Genomic DNA, 17,544 nt, shown 5'->3' with positions numbered 1-17,544 from the left:
TATTAATTATTTAAGGTTTTAATTTTACTTTTATATAAAAATATGTGTAAATATTAATATTATATGTTTGAAATTAATAAAATACATTAATATTTGAAAAAAAAATAGAATTTTAGAAAAATAGAGAAAGTATGGTTTTGATGATGTATTTTGAAAAATAGAGTAAAGAAGTTGATGAGAGTGCTCTTTACGTATTATGGAAAAGGTTGGATGCATCCTTCATTCAAAATTAAATTTCAAAGTCATTGGTGTAATTTTTTGCGGAAGAGTTTTTTAAAAAGCTAAAAGTTGAAGTTTGCCAGCCAAAGTCCTTTGAATTTGAATCAAGCTTTACATGAAGTAAATGCTAAATATTGATCAACAATAAGCAAAAAAAAATAAAATACTAAGGCTTGTGAAGCACAAAAAGTTTAAAACAAATCTAAGCAAAACTATAAACTAAGGATGCTTCTAAATCAAGATTATAGAATAGTAGGTGAATGTTACAAATTGCGATATTATAGTGACCATTACAAATATCAATTAGCAATCAAACACACTAATTAGAACAATTATAAAACTAGTGAAACATCAAAGTTAATTGCTGTTGTGAAAAAATACTCAGCAAGAACAAAACATAATCAAGAAATACAACTCTATTTAACACGCTCTTCAAAACTTTATATTTTCTCTCTAAACAGCTCTCTCTAATCTGTAATTGTATTATGTTGAATTACAAAGCAAAGGTCTTTTGTAGGCTTTAGTTCCAACTCGGACATCTGTGTCATAACAGACAGTTAGTTTATTTAGTTAGGATAGTTAAGTAATCTTAATATGTGACCAATCACAACAATTGTACATGACTTTTTTTACCCTTACAATTACTTGCTTATGTCTTTGCACCCCCTATGAAACTCACTTATTTTTTAAGACATGTTGGATAGTTCTTGCATGTTACATATAATAAGATGTTTGTCAATATAAAATGTGAGACCTTATTTGAGTGTTAAAGTTTAAATGTTAATTTCATCTGGTATGTTACAATACTTTAGGGTCTTTGCATTTTATATTAATGTTTAAACTTTGGCAATTCAACTCCATTTGCTCGAGTTTTAGGATACTACATTAAGAATGATATGACATGACAAGTTTCATATCCCCTTTGTCTAAGGTTTTGTTGTCACTTTTAGGTGAAATACATGATAATTAAATGGTAAAAGCTCTTCAAAATTTCTCCATATTTGTTGTCAAAATCTCCATAATTCATTCTATGAAGTACTTTTTCTTTCGCTTTTTGATGCAAGTTCTAAACCCACGATGTGAAAAATCTGTGTATTTTTTTCATTTTATGAAGTATTTTTTTCTTTCACTTTTGCAAGTTTTAACTCACAATGCAATTGTTCTCTAGATGAGTATCACTATAAAGTGTCATATTATTACGAGCGCAACAAGCGTATAAATAATTTAAAAGTTTTAATTTTATTTTATTTGATTTTTCTAATCATTAATTAATTTTCAGTCTAATAATTTTTTAAAAAATACATATTTATTAATTTTAAATTACACATGTGGCACTAATGCGATAATAGTATAAACATCTACGAAATATTCTATTTGTCCTGCAAGACAAAATTTAATAATTTTTTTTTTACAATATTGTGAATAGTTCGGGAACCATTTATAGTGGGTTGAAAAATTTTGAAGGCACAATAATATGGATCATAGTTCAAAGATAAAAATCTTAAATAGCCATAAAAAATTGAAGTCATAGCATATCTTAGGAGAGAATTTCAAAAAGAAATGATCTTTAATTAGCAATGTATATGTAAACTCTATAAGAAGGCCCTTCAAAAAACATCATATCAGCACACAAAATCACCCTTTACTAAAACAAATCATATTAGTAAGAACAAAGAGGCAATCATAGAATGATTTTATATTTTTATATACAAAATACACGATGTATTACTCTACTCTGATGGTGCAAGAGCCGATTGCAAAACATCTTCAAGATACTTCTCGGCCGCAGCATACTGCCTTTTCTTGTCTTCAATTGCTAAAGCAGCAAGCGCCTTATCCTGCAAAAAAAAAAAAGTGATGAAATTCATTGTCTGCGAAGCTTCAAACACGAATGAGGATCCATTAAATGAAATAGGGCAAATTACCGGAGGCAAATCCTGATAGCTTCTCAAAGTATCGAGTATGGGCTTTGTTTTCTTCTCCAACTCCTTCCTATGTTCTGCTGTTTCAACCAATACCCCGTGGCTTATTTCTGGGAGATAGCCCACGCGATTAAGCATAGCCTGTCAACAACATAAGCTCTCAGCACAACTCAAATATGGTATTGAGTATAAAATCCAGTGTACAATTTCTAAAACAGTTTCAAGGACTTGTATAAGCAACCTTCACCAAACGACGCACGGTAACAAAGGGCTATCCTTTTTTTCTTTAAGTTATTACTTATCGATCAACCACTGAGGCATTCAACTATACCCAGATCAGATCCGCACAAGTTTGTATGCGGTTTTTCAGTTTAAACACTTGGTATAACATTTACAGTCACTCTCTAAAAACGTGGGGATCGCTTAACCTAGTTTTCTTTCAACAAATGCTTCTTAAGAAGCAAAATGACTCCATTAAATTGACCTACTTTTCATACTCAACTATATAACTAATCTTTTATATAAGAAATGAGGAGCAAATCAAGAAAGAATACCTTGTAGTTAGAACTCTGTTGCAAATATTGTCTCTCCTTGGCAGCCATAACAGCCAAATTTGTCTTCCAATTCTCCATTTGAGCCTCACAAGGTGGTACATCATCTTCTAATTGCGCAAGTGTTCTTAATAAAAAGTAAAACAAATGAATAAAGAACACCAAACAGAGATTAGCATCTCAATCAAACACACTAACATTTTCTATTACTTTCCTACCATAAGTTTCAATAGACTTACCTCTTCAAATATGTCAATCTCGCAATGGCTTTTCGTGTAAAATCAAGTAAAATCTTTGACTCTTTCTCCACCTTAACCCTCTTTTCCTCCACACTAGTCTTCCTCAAAGAAATATCCCCCATTGCTACAAGAAAACTAAACCCAAAACCACACCATTTCTTCCATTAATCAATTCTAAACAAAAACCAAAAACACCAATTCACCCAAAAATAGAGGGGGGAAGAGCTCACCTGCTTAACTCAGTATCTCTGATGTTCAACAAATTGGCCACATTTGCCAGAACCTGAACCGACCCAACAACGTTTGAAGCCATACCCTCCTGTGCCAAACCCACATTCTCCAAAATCTCCCTAATTCTCGCCGCTGCAACTCACAAAATCATACATTTCTCAGAGAGTTCTGTAAAAATAGTCTTTACAAAATTTTTGATTAGTAAAATAACTCTCCAAAAGAATAACCACATTTACTTGCAATGAGCAACCGAAAATTACTAATTTGCAACAATAAAAAGGCCACAATGATCGCACAGTGTAAATTCAATGCGGTTTCATTTGCAAATTGTACAATTTCAAGTTGTTAGTTTCACAAATTTCCCTATTTCTCCATAATTTTTCAAAATCGACGAAAATAAAAAGTAGAATTAGAGAGTGTGTGAATAAACCTTGGGAGCGATACTCGGAAGCTTTGAGACGAAAATCAGAAGCGAGGATCTTAGAAGCTTGGGTCTTGGCTTGAGATAGAGTAGCAAGGTTGTGTAAATAAGCAACAGATCGAGGTGTATATTCAAAATGTGGAACTTCCTTTCCTGCTTGGCCAAACTCATGAGCCAGCCATTGCTTCACCTCTCCAATCCGAGACGCCTCCGATCCTCCTCCGCCGCCGCCGGTCTTGGCCGGTTCCGTTAAGGAGGAATCGCTCATGTTACTACGAGTCTGGTCTAACATTAGTTACAGAGATAAAGTGTTGAATGAATTGAATTAAAGCAAAGAAAAAGATGATGTGGATTCAATACCTGAAGTGGAGATTGTTGGAATCGGCGATGGGAGAATCGGAGACGGAGAAGAAGACAACTCTGTCGAGACCAGACCAGATTTGCTCTACCCTTCGATTAGTTGTACAGTTTTTTTTTTCAAATATAATTTATTTTTTTGTGTAACCCACCAAGAGATTTGTTTCCAGCCGTTGGATTACTTGGATTGGGAATTATTTTTGTTTATTTTTTTAAATCCAACGGTTCCACTAACAAGCAAGGGGGTGAGTGAACAGTGTAAGGCCAATGGTTTATGGATATAACTAGGTAACTAAACCGTGCGAATGTTGTTTAATTTTTATAATCTTTATTTGTATATATATATTTATTATACTTATATTAAGTGATATATTTAAAATATAATATTTTAATGTGTGTATTTAATTATTATTTATAAAAGTTTTTACATTTTATTTTATGGTGCCGTTAAAATACTTTCTTTACAAAAATGAAAATGAATGTAGGATGATAACTATAAAAGAGATTGTCGTAACATTATTTTTTTTTAAAAGTTGAAAATTGCGAGATTTATATAAAACTATTAGTGATAGAATATTTCTATACAAAATGTTTAGATAAGAGAATTAATTTTAATAAATTATATGGATATAAAATTTATACCTTAAATTGTAATGATGAAAAGAAAACTCATAATCCATATGACTAATTATTTTCATAATAAAATATTTATTTATCTTACTATTTTGCGATAATTAAAATAATAAGTACCGTATAAAGTTGGTTATACAATTGCGCGATTGTTATAATCATATCGTGCTTCGCATAATCATTATGATCATTGAAAAATAAATTTTAATTTATGATTATTCTTTATATTTTTTATTTCAAAAAGTCATATTTTAAGTAGTTGTTAACATTTTTACTAAATAAGAAAAAATATTATAAATTATCATCGTTTACCATTTTTCAATAAAGCTAGAATAATATTTGAATTCATATTTCATCAACTTAATTTTTCTTATTTCTTTATGTAACTATTATTAGATATCATTATTAATTACTCATTAATTGAAGTATATTTAGATTTTTTTATATCATTATTTATAATATATTGTTGTGTATAATTTTTTTATAAGTATATTAAATACCACTTAAATAGAAATGAATAAAAATTAGAAAAAATAGAATCCTAAAATAATTGGATGTTGCCTCAAATATATATTAGATAAATATATAGATTTGATTTGATGACTCAAAATAATAATAATAAAATTATAATTAATTGGAGAAGATTAAGTTATCAATCACTCATATATTTTTAGACAAATCAAAGCGAAACGAATAAAAAATATCTTACTTATATCTCACAAGCATCACCAAAAATAGCTCTTAAACCATGTAAGGCTATTTAAAAAATAAAAATGTGAAACTATATTAGCAAAGTTATCTAGAAAATTTTAAAATAATTATAAAAATAAATAAATACCAATTGAATGATTTTTTTCTCTTCTTCAAAATTTGTAAATTGTCCACTCATGGTTATATATATATACTAGGTGAAAGTTACGTGCCGAGCCACGTAATTGTTAGTTTTATTTAAGGTTTGATTCTTTTTTTAGATTTTGGTAACTAAAGTGGTATGATTATTTAAATAATTTGTTTTATAAAAGTAAACTTGTGTCAGTGTATTTGGTAAGTAAAATATAATTGTATCTATAAACTTATGATATGTACATTGTTATTAATAATAAAAATTACGTTAATCTCAATATTATATCTATTCCAGTTTTGATACATTTTATTATTTGATGTTTGAAATAAATTATCACCCTGTGGCTAATACAATAAGAAGAATACTCAAGGAACTAAATTTAATCTGATATGGAATTTTAAAATAATAAGAAACAAACATGCAGAGAATATTGACTTGCTGGTGCAATGTATGTAATCTTTCTCATAGCATATGGAGGCAAAGCAACACGATGCTCCATGAGACTGTTCTCAAATACAGTCTGCACAAGGAAATACCGAAGGCTTTACAAAGTATTTAAAGACAAGAAAATAGAAGAAATCAAGTCCTAGAATAAAATATTAAAACTACTTTACAAAGTATAATTTCATATTAGAAACTTACAACATACATTTACTACTACAATTGTATTGATAGCATCAGGGTCATCTCTCTCAGCTAATCTTATGTCAGAATTATTTTTTATCATTTTCCCGACATCAAGGCATCAACCCTAAAGTTACAACTCAATTTACAACTATTTCCCTATTAGAGACAATAGAGTTGGAAGAGAATGAACACTTTAATAAAAAAGTTTTTATATTATATTCGTCCAACAAAAATCTGTATTATAATGATTTAAAATAAAACTTTGCTAATACTCATTAAAATATCATGTTTACTCCATTCGATGCCAATTTATTATATTGAGGTAGAATCATTCTATACAAATTAATCTCATTACTCTGTTCTCAATCCAAGTTCCCAACTTTATATAAGTAAACTATTAAATTGAATTCAGATTGTAGTCCATTAAGCTCAATTATCTCAAAATCATACTTTACCAACAAAAGAGCAAAATAGCGAGTAATAGGCCTGCACATGGGTTGGATTGGGCGGTTTTTGGGCGGTTTGGCGGTTTTTTTATTTGGCGGTTTTTTAAAATCACAACCCATACCTGCCCAATAAAAGTTTGGGTTGGGCGGTTTTTTAGAGGGCGGTTTTATGCAGTTTTTTGGGCGGTTTGGGTTGCTTAAAAATCAAAACTTCCAAAGTATATTGCCACAAGTATAGACTCCACTTTTTGCTTAAACAACATATGTAAATTTTACTCAGCAAAAAAATATCTCCCTCCCTTCCCCCATACCAATACAACCTGTGGTATACTATATTATCACCAAAATTGAAGCTTTGGTTTGGTTTACAGTCACAAGTTAAAGCCACCATCTAAATAACTATAAGGCAGCTATTTACTTTCACACATAGTGCGACAATTAGTTTTAGGTTTTTTTTTTTTTTTTTTTTTTTTGTTTTAGGCAGCCTTAGGAATAAATTTTTTAAAAAAATATATATATAATAATAAATAACGGGTACGGGTTGGACCCGCTCCTTTTAGGCGAACCCATACCCGCCCGCCAATCAACGGGTTAAAACTCAACCCAACCCAATTTGGCGGTTTTTTAAAATCACAACCCATACCTGCCCAATAAAAGTTTGGGTTGGGCGGTTTTTTAGAGGGCGGTTTTATGCAGTTTTTTGGGCGGTTTGGGTTGCTTAAAAATCAAAACTTCCAAAGTATATTGCCACAAGTATAGACTCCACTTTTTGCTTAAACAACATATGTAAATTTTACTCAGCAAAAAAATATCTCCCTCCCTTCCCCCATACCAATACAACCTGTGGTATACTATATTATCACCAAAATTGAAGCTTTGGTTTGGTTTACAGTCACAAGTTAAAGCCACCATCTAAATAACTATAAGGCAGCTATTTACTTTCACACATAGTGCGACAATTAGTTTTAGGTTTTTTTTTTTTTTTTTTTTTTGTTTTAGGCAGCCTTAGGAATAAATTTTTTAAAAAAATATATATATAATAATAAATAACGGGTACGGGTTGGACCCGCTCCTTTTAGGCGAACCCATACCCGCCCGCCAATCAACGGGTTAAAACTCAACCCAACCCAATTTTTGCGGTTTTTTAATGGGCGGTTTCCATGCGGGCGGATTCTAATGGGTTAGGCGGTTCCCACGGTTTAGCGGTTTTTATGTTCCGGCCTAGCGAGTAATGTCAAACATGGAGCCCACTTTATATAATCTACTTGACGCTCTGGGATGTCGAGGGATACCCAATATTTCAAACTTGAAGAAGATAAAAGTTCAGTTTATTCATTCAAAGAAGAGCACAACCTATAGCAAAAATCTCTAACTATGAAATCTCAAAATCTATTCAACACCAGAACTGACAACAATAACTCAAAAATAATTCCTACTAACTGAATTGTTTTACAAGAATTAGCATTTCTATGTACTACTTACTAAATCATAATACATATCTCTGAAATTAACATGATGTTTCAAGATTTAATCTTTGTGGTGCTCCCAAAAAATATGTAAGTCATAATCAAATACTTGAAAGCCAACAATAAAAACCAACCCAGTAAGTAAAGTACCTACCTCTCTCAAAGGAATTGAGAAAATTGTTCATGGGAAATGTTGTTTTTGTTGATTCCCTTATCAGCTATCAAATTAAAATGCATCTTCTTCCTCGTCGTACATTGTTGATGGGGTCTCTCTTTCTGTATCTCTGAGGTTTAGCAACACACAATCTTTATTTTCTTTGGGAAAAGGTTCTTCTGGGTCCTCCATTTAAGCATTGAAAGATCATTATTGAAATTAAGAAAAAAAATATTCTATGATGTTTTACACCCACTCAAAATGCAAAAAAGATGTCTATAGCCATAAATATATAATTCGTGAACAAAAATAAAAAAAATATATTCATCACACACATTCAAAACTAAATATATACACGACCCAAATTAGCGATAGAGCCAATCAAAGATGTAGATCATTGGTCTAATACTGGTACTGGAATTTCTTAAATAAGAGTTGATTGTACCTAGAATACCAAAACATAATTAGATATTTAGGACGCTTTTGGAGTCTTGAAAAACAGGATACAAGATATTTGGGATTCGAATGGGGATGGAAGAATGGCCACGAACACACGATCCGATAGAGCCAATCAAAGCAGCAAATCAATGGCACATATTGACGGCGGCTAAATTAACCATGATCAATGTAGAATTATTAGTATTTTTCTGTTTTAAAAAATAAATAAAAAAAATTATTAATATTCTCCTGAGATAAGTTTGTTAGAGAGATGTGGTGAAGAAGATTTTTTTAATTTAAAAAGAGATTATTAATATTTAAAAGATTGTTTAATTTTTTGGGTTTAATTATTGGGTTTATTTGTTAACGGCAGATCAAACCTAATCGTTAAATTTAACAGAATATTCTTTTATTTTTGAGTATATTCTGTTAAACCAAAAAATGCCGTTAGATAGGCACTTTTAATATATAAAGATATATATATATATATATTTTCAAAGTGGTTTCTTATACTTTGCTAATTTTGAAGTGATGAATTGACTTCTCATACTTTTTATAATTGTATTTTCAATTTAGTTATTTTGTGGGAACTTCAAATTTTATGTAAAAAAGAAAAATTATTATATCATAATTTGTTAATTTTATAAAAATCTCAAATAATTTTTGTAAAGGATTTTATTTTTAAATGTTTATGTTTTAACTAATTTGGAAACATTAAAAAAATAAAAATTTAAAAAACTCAAAATTTTTAAAAAATTAATAAAATATTTTTATTTTTATTTGATAAAATTTTAAAAAATATATATTATCTTTAAAATTTTAAATTTCTACCAAGATTGAAAATAAATTAATATATATTTTATTGAAATATGACTAAGTAGGCTAGATTAATTCTATTAATCACCCATTATACAATTTTTACAAAGATTACTAAACACCCTTATATAACCTATAATACAACCTCCTTAATGGAATCTAAACCATGTGGGATTTTTTTTCTTCTCCTAAAGAACTCTCTAATATTGAGTCAAAAATTAACAAAGTTAATTAAAAAATATAAAAAAAAAAATAACAAAAAAGAAAATATAGGGTAATAGATTGTTAGAATGTCACATTACATTATCTTGTTTATTCCTTTATATCTTACATATAAAATGTGCCTATTTAATATTTTTTTTTTTATTTAACATAATATTTTATAAATATAAGAATATTTTGTTAAATTTAACGATGTTAGTAAGGTTACTTTCATAAATATATATAAATATTAATATTATTTATTTTAGATTAATTTAAATATATATAAATATCAATATTATTTGTTTTAGGATAATTGAACTTATAATAATTTTAAATTAATTTAAATATATATAAATATTAATATATTATTTGTAAAATTATTATTTTTTTATTGTTATTTTAATATTGGGAGTATGTTAAATATACAATATTAGAAAATATTATTTAATATACAATATTAATATAAATATTTTAGTATATTAATAAGTGGTTTTCTTTAATTTATAAAATTTTAAAAATACACATAACAAAAATAAAAACTATAATTAAGTATACGTGCAATGAACGTAACAATAACCTAATATATATACATATAGATATAGATATTTGTCAACATTAAAAAAATATAATTTAAAAAAAACTTTAATTTTGAAAATAAATTAATAATATTTTTCATTTGTTAGATTTTTAAATAATTAATAAAATAATATATATTTTATTTAAAAAAATAACTATGTGGGCTAGATTAATACTATTAATCACCCATTATACAACATTCACAAAAATTACTACACATTCATATAGCCTATAATACAACATTCTTAATGTTTTCTAAACGATGTGGGATTTTCGCTTTTCCTAAAAAACTTTCTATTATTGAGTTAAAATTAACAAAGTTTCTTAAAAAATACAAAAAAATAACAAAAAAGAAAACATAGAGAAATGAATTCTTAGAATGCCACCTCACATTGTCTCGTGCATTCCTTTATATAAATATATAGATATATAGATTATTGTTTTAAGAAAAAAAAATACAATAAAATAAAAAATAATTTTTTTTTTTTTGAGAAAAACTGTTATTATTTTTTTTTAAAAGAAAAATTTTATTAATCAACTTGAAAAACTGTCATTCCTTACAATTGAAAGCAAATCAAATGGAGCAGAAAGCTCATCAAAAATACAATCTAACATAAAACAAAACCGTCTCGCAATGCAATGAGCGGCCTTATTTGCAGATTTTTTAACAAAAGAAATAAAGACATTATGTAATGTTGAAAGAAGCATTTGATAATCTTGAATAAGTAAACCAAATTGAGATGACATTTGAACCGAACCATTAATAGCCTGAACAACTACTAAAGAATCAGTTTCAATTTCCACATCAGACAAATTTTTCAACTTTATCCAACTCAAAGCTTCCTTCACTCCAACCACTTCAGCAATCTCAGAAGATACCCTTACAACTAAGCTCAAGATCAACGTCAATGGGGCTATATTCGAAGCTGAAAATCGATTTGAATTAGTTGTAACTGGTTTCATCCAATGCTCCCTACCATTACTAAAATTAACATTCAGTAATGGTATTAAATCCTTTGATTGAGCATTTTTCCATGTGTCAAGATTAGTCTTAGCCGAACGAATCACCTCTGAAACTTTTGTCGATTTGTTGCTCCAAAGAACATCATTTCGAGCCAACTAAATACGCCACACAATCATAGCAGCTTCCTCTGCTACTGGTTTCCTATTTTTCACCAAAAGATCACAAAACCAGCTATTAAATCATGATTTGATACATGTGAAATAGACAAAAGTCTTTAAATTTAACAATCTCAATAATTCAAAGGGAACTTTTAACGGCTAAAAAAGTTCAAGGGACATGATTTGATACATGTCAAAATTCGAAGAAAAAAATAATTAGCCTATAAAAAAAAGGGGTTTTTTCATTAGTGTACAACAAAAACAATTATATTACAAAAAATGTGCAAAAAAACACAATTTTAAAAATGTACACATTTGAAAATATATTTACAAAAATTCATAAATATTTTTAATTAAATTATAATAGATATATTAATGATTCAACTTTCTATTTTTATATTTGTATAACTATTTTTTATGACTAATTGATATGGTATTAATGAGTAAGCCTACTAATTAACAAAATTTATATATTAATAATTAAAAAACATAATAAGATTCTAATTATAAACAATAATATTTAAAATATACAGATGTAATATTTTAAATATAAGATAAAAAAATAATTAACGATTAAAAATAATAAACAGTTTTAAATTAATAATAAAAAGTGAAAAAAAATACATTAAAAAAATAAACAAAAACAACCCATCGAGTTTAACAAAAACATATATAAATTAAAAAAAATACTAAAAACAAATAAACAATATTAAAAAAATATTACAACACGATACACAACAAAACATAATAAAAAAAACCACAAAACAATAAAAGAAAAAAAAACAACTAACAAAGATAAAAATACCAAAAAAAAGACATTTATAGATGGAGCATGAATAATTCTTCCACCAAAAAAATACATTAAAAAAATAAACAAAAACAACCCATCAAGATTAACAAAAACATATATAAATTTTTTTAAAAAAAAACACTAAAAACAAATAAACAATATTAAAAAAATATTACAATGCGATACACAACAAAACATAATAAGAAACACCACAAAAAAACAAAAGAAAAAAAACAACTAACAAAGATAAAAATACCAAAAAAAAAAGGACCTTTATAGATGAAGCATGAATAATTCTTCCACCAAAAAAATACATTAAAAAAATAAACAAAAACAACCCATCAAGTTTAACAAAAACATATATAAATTTTTTAAAAAAAATACTAAAAACATATAAGCAATATTAAAAAAATATTACAATACCATACACAACAAAACATAATAAGAAAATATTTATACAAATAGTTATACAAATCTAAATATAAAAAGTTGAATCATTAATATATCTATTATAATTTAATTAAGAATTTCTATGAAATTTTGTAAATATGTTTTCAAATATGTGCATTTTTAAAATTGTATTTTTTTGCACATTTTTTATAATTATTTAAAAAAATATATACATTTATGTAAAATGTCCTAAAAAAAATAGGCTTTTATAAAAGCCGGCAGGACCGGACCGCCAAATGTACAACTTTAATAATCTTTAACAAAACAACTAATACAAGTTTTTGAAAAGTATGAAGTGAAATAATAGGTTGTGTAATTATATTTTAGTACAATCACAAGTATTTATCTAATTTTTTTTTTTTTTTGACAAAAGTATTTATCTAATTTCAAACAAGAGCAATTCTAAGTTTTAACTAACAATATAATTTATTTATTTTTTTTTTAAAAAAACTAATAACATAATTAATAAATATATTACACTAATTTACAGCAAAAGCTAATAAAAGAAAGAGTGAAATTAAATCATTAAAATATTCTTTTTGCACTAGAAATTTATTATTAATTAGTTGCCAAAGAGAACCAATCACATTAGGGATTTTTTCTATAATAAACTGAAAATGGAAAAAATTTACATTTATGACCTACATAGAGAAAATAAACAAAAATAGAAACTAAAAGTTGTTATTTACAAAAATACCTGCAAAAAAAAAAAAACAGAGGGAATCCTCCTTCTTCGTGACCCAGCTGTAGGACCCCAACAACCATTTTCAACCATTTTCATTTCAAAACTAGGAAAATCATATCTAAAAAAATGTAGATCTCAAAGAAAAACTACTCAGATCCCGAAAATCCAAATACAAAAAGGGAAAAAAAAAATTATCCAACCTCCATTGTTGTACAAAAAAAAAAAAAAACTCAAAAACAACATTCAGTCAAAAGCCCAACGCGTTCAGAGGAGAAGAATCGAAGAGAAGGAGATCTGTAATCATTGAAACTCACCCATGATTGAATCAGAGAAATAATTGAAGGTAATACAATTTCTTCATGAACATCTTCTAATCTTTTATTCTACATAAATGAGAATTTGTTATTAATTGAGGAAAACTGGAATAAATTGAAATAATAATAAAATATTGGTGAATTTGAACAAAAAAACAACAACGGTTTGCATAAAACAAATATTAATGCATATAATTATATGCTACAGAGTTTTAATATGCAAACAGTTGTTTATAAGTTGTTTTCCAGTAAAATAATGGTTGTTTGGGATCTGCAAACGAGAAATGATGAATCTATTCTTATTAATTACTGAATGCTTTAAAATAGTTGTTTAATAGTTGATTTGACAGATTAAAATAGTCGTCCAGATCAAAATGTTATCTGCAAATGTTGTTGTTAGAAAGAGTTGTTTAGTAGTTGTTTTGCCAGATTGAAATAGTTGTTTGCAACTTCTGAAATTGAAACAAATAAATAATTTACATTATTTCAGGATACGGAACCATTACAAATTTTGGTACAGAGCAATGGGCATTGGGATGACAACAACTCAGCACAGGCAGATTTGCAGCAATCTGGAAACAACCCGGCAACAACTTCCAAGCAACAACTATCTGTGCACACAATTGGATCAGTTCAAGACGATACATTTTTTCTAGGAACAGGGACCGTGACATCATAATCAACCATACAACAACCAGAAAACAACAAAGAAAAAACTACAAAGAATAGATGAATATAAAAACAACTAAAAAATAACTCAATAACAACACAAAAATAACATCAACAAAAATACATAAAAGAAATACAAAAAGAATGACAGAATACATAAAACCGTCATGATAAACAAGTAAAACATTGACAAAAAAAAAAACAAAATAGTTACTGTAAAAACAAACTCAATAAAATGATAAATTTGTAGGAGGTTTCTTAGAAATTTTAGAAATTTTTTTAGCTGGGGAAGGTAACTTCGAACCCGACTTAGTGGTGGCCATTTATAGAAGAAGAGAAGACAATGTGGGAGGAACAACTTACATAGCTTATGGAAGATAATGGAGAGAGTGACATAGATGAGAGGTTGAAAAATCATGGGTTAGGGCTTTGGACGGTATGATCGTGGGTTGTGGTAATGAAGAACCAAGGAAAGAGAAACAGAAAATAAAAAAAAAAAAACAAAACAAAAAAAGAAAGGAGGAGTTATGGAAGTGGTGGAGTGTAAGAAGAGAGAAAACCATGACATACGCATAGGGATAGGTATATTTGTAATTATGAAACTTTTGAAAATGTAAAATTGAAAAATAAAACTTGTATAAAAGTTTAAATAACCCAGCATTGACAAAAAAGTAAAAAAAGGATAAAAAAGGACACCAAGTGTAAAAATCTCATTACATTATTTGAACAGATTGAAAACAAGAAAACCTTGTAAAACACCTAAAAATGATTCTTTCCAATAATAATAAAAAAAAAAAGCCTAAAAATGAAATTATAATAATAGAGATTCTTTTAAAATATTTAAAAGATCATGAAAAATTATCTTTGTAAATGTGTATTATATAAAAAAAAATATATTATTTAAATGATATGGAAAAGATAAAAAATAGAAAAAGTAATGTATGGTATAATTTTTTTTAAGTAAGAGTCAAAAATATTTTTTTTATGACTCACTAATGTATTATACAAAATAAAGTAAAAATAATATTGAGAGTTCTCTTTACTATGCATATAATTTGATATGATATAATATATTGTTTGATTTCAATTTAGAAGAAAGAAATGAAAAAGAAATTTTACAAATATATAAGTGAAAATAAAGAGGAGTTGTTGATCAACAAAATAAATAAATAAATAAAGAAGAGGACACATTTGGGAATTTAAGTATTGTTTGTTCTAAAAGAGGTCATCCTCAATTAGAGATGGAAATTTATACCGCGGGGATGGGTAACCGCGGGGACCCGCCCCTAATGGGGTGGGGATTCCCCATCTTAGTGGTTAATGGGGCGGTGGTGGGGGACAATTTCAATACCCGAAGCGGGGATGGGGCGGGGGCGGGGATAATACTATCCGCACCATATCTGACCCCGATATAGATATATATAATTTTTTTGGTTTTTTTTTTTCAAACTTTGACACATATTTAGTTTTTATTTTCTATTAGGTTATGCTTTTTTTAAGTAAGTTTATTTTTTATCTTCTATGAATTATGAATGCATAATAAATATTTGTGAGAATATTAGTTTAACTTATTTTTTTCAATTATTTTAAATTAATTTGTTTTTTCATTTTACCTTAATGGATACCCGATGGGTTCCCCATAACCGATGGGTATTCCCCTACCCTGAATCCGTTGGTTATTAGACGGGGATGGAGCGGGGATGGGGGTATAAATAGATAACGGGGATGGGGGCGGGGATTGCATTCCCCGTACATTAACCGACCAATTTCCATCTCTATCCTCAATCCACATTTTTTATACTATTATTTCCTTCCACTATATATACACACATATAAATAAAAGTAAGGATAATTAATAAGAAAAGAAAAGGGTGAGAAATTAGAAAGAAAGAATGGGAAATAATAATAAATATTATTATTATTATGTAGTTATAAATGTTGTGTTTATTTTTGGAATTAATGTTGTAATTGGAAGAACTGTAGAGAATTCCAACACATAAAACAAAACCATCTCACAATGCAATAAGCGACCTTATTTGCAGATCGTTTAACAAAAGAAATAAAGACATTATGTAATGCTGAAAGAAGCATTTGACAATCTTGAATAAGTAAACCAAATTGAGATGGCATTTGAACTGAACCATTAATAGCCTGAACAACTACTAAAGAATCAGTTTCAATTTCCACATCATACAAATTTCTCAACTTTATCCAACTCAAAGCTTCCTTCACTCCAACCACTTCAGCAATCTCAGGAGATACCCTTACAACTAAGCTCAAGATCAACGTCGACAGGGCTATCTTCGAAGCTGGAAATCGATTTGAATTAGTTGTAACTGGTTTCATCCAATGCTCCCTACCATTACTAAAATTAACATTCAGTAATGGTATTAAATCCTTTGATTGAGCATTTTTCCATGTGTCAAGATTAGTCTTAGCCGAACGAATCACCTCTGAAACTTTTGTCGATTTGTTGCTCCAAAGAACATCATTTCGAGCCAACCAAATACGCCACACAATCATAGCAGCTTCCTCTGCTACTGGTTTCCTATTTTTCACCAAAAGATCACAAAACCAGCTATTAAATCATGATTTGATACATGTGAAATAGACAAAAGTCTTTAAATTTAACAATCTCAATAATTCAAAGGGAACTTTTAACGGCTAAAAAAGTTCAAGGGACATGATTTGATACATGTCAAAATTCGAAGAAAAAAATAATTAGCCTATAAAAAAAAGGGGTTTTTTCATTAGTGTACAACAAAAACAATTATATTACAAAAAATGTGCAAAAAAACACAATTTTAAAAATGTACACATTTGAAAATATATTTACAAAAATTCATAAATATTTTTAATTAAATTATAATAGATATATTAATGATTCAACTTTCTATTTTTATATTTGTATAACTATTTTTTATGACTAATTGATATGGTATTAATGAGTAAGCCTACTAATTAACAAAATTTATATATTAATAATTAAAAAACATAATAAGATTCTAATTATAAACAATAATATTTAAAATATACAGATGTAATATTTTAAATATAAGATAAAAAAATAATTAACGATTAAAAATAATAAACAGTTTTAAATTAATAATAAAAAGTGAAAAAAAATACATTAAAAAAATAAACAAAAACAACCCATCGAGTTTAACAAAAACATATATAAATTAAAAAAAATACTAAAAACAAATAAACAATATTAAAAAAATATTACAACACGATACACAACAAAACATAATAAAAAAAACCACAAAACAATAAAAGAAAAAAAAACAACTAACAAAGATAAAAATACCAAAAAAAAGACATTTATAGATGGAGCATGAATAATTCTTCCACCAAAAAAATACATTAAAAA

At 27.6% G+C, this 17,544-nt stretch overlaps 2 protein-coding genes across 3 annotated transcripts; both read right to left on the bottom strand.

The window, feature by feature from the left end:
• Window positions 1-1,767: 1,767 nt before the first annotated feature.
• Window positions 1,768-4,100, bottom strand: LOC115722216 (AUGMIN subunit 1). Of its 2 annotated transcripts, none has more exons than XM_030651362.2 (7): window positions 3,944-4,100; window positions 3,593-3,863; window positions 3,162-3,294; window positions 2,932-3,066; window positions 2,696-2,819; window positions 2,145-2,282; window positions 1,768-2,057 (listed from the first exon to the last, which is right to left on the bottom strand). In XM_030651362.2, the coding sequence occupies exons 2-7, from the start codon at window positions 3,849-3,851 to the stop codon at window positions 1,950-1,952; spliced, it is 897 nt and encodes a 298-aa protein (XP_030507222.1). In that variant the 5' UTR covers window positions 3,852-3,863; window positions 3,944-4,100; the 3' UTR covers window positions 1,768-1,949. The 2 variants fall into 2 exon arrangements, with proteins under 2 accessions (XP_030507222.1, XP_030507223.1); XM_030651363.2 differs by having other exon boundaries at window positions 3,593-3,855; window positions 3,944-4,077.
• Window positions 4,101-16,127: 12,027 nt separating this feature from the next.
• LOC133031530 (uncharacterized) lies at window positions 16,128-16,694 on the bottom strand. Its single transcript, XM_061105051.1, has one exon. It carries the CDS (start codon window positions 16,692-16,694, stop codon window positions 16,128-16,130), a length of 567 nt encoding a protein of 188 aa, XP_060961034.1.
• Window positions 16,695-17,544: the final 850 nt, after the last annotated feature.

Source organism: Cannabis sativa, chromosome 9, assembly GCF_029168945.1.
Source record: "Cannabis sativa cultivar Pink pepper isolate KNU-18-1 chromosome 9, ASM2916894v1, whole genome shotgun sequence".
Classification (NCBI taxonomy): Eukaryota; Viridiplantae; Streptophyta; class Magnoliopsida; order Rosales; family Cannabaceae; genus Cannabis; species Cannabis sativa.
The sequence above is the reverse complement of the archived record's forward strand: the minus strand, read 5'-3'. Positions and strand labels throughout refer to the sequence as shown.

Bases quoted from the DNA above. Each gene is read 5' to 3' on its own strand.
- LOC133031530 (XM_061105051.1), bottom strand. From the start codon at position 16,694: ATGATTGTGTGGCGTATTTGGTTGGCTCGAAATGATGTTCTTTGGAGC.
- LOC115722216 (XM_030651362.2), bottom strand. From the start codon at position 3,851: ATGAGCGATTCCTCCTTAACGGAACCGGCCAAGACCGGCGGCGGCGGA. The intron at 3,067-3,161 runs GTGAGCTCTTCC...TTTTGGGTTTAG, and splicing joins AGAGATACTGAGTTAAGCAG to TTTTCTTGTAGCAATGGGGG. The intron at 2,820-2,931 runs GTAAGTCTATTG...CTTTTTATTAAG, and splicing joins AGATTGACATATTTGAAGAG to AACACTTGCGCAATTAGAAG.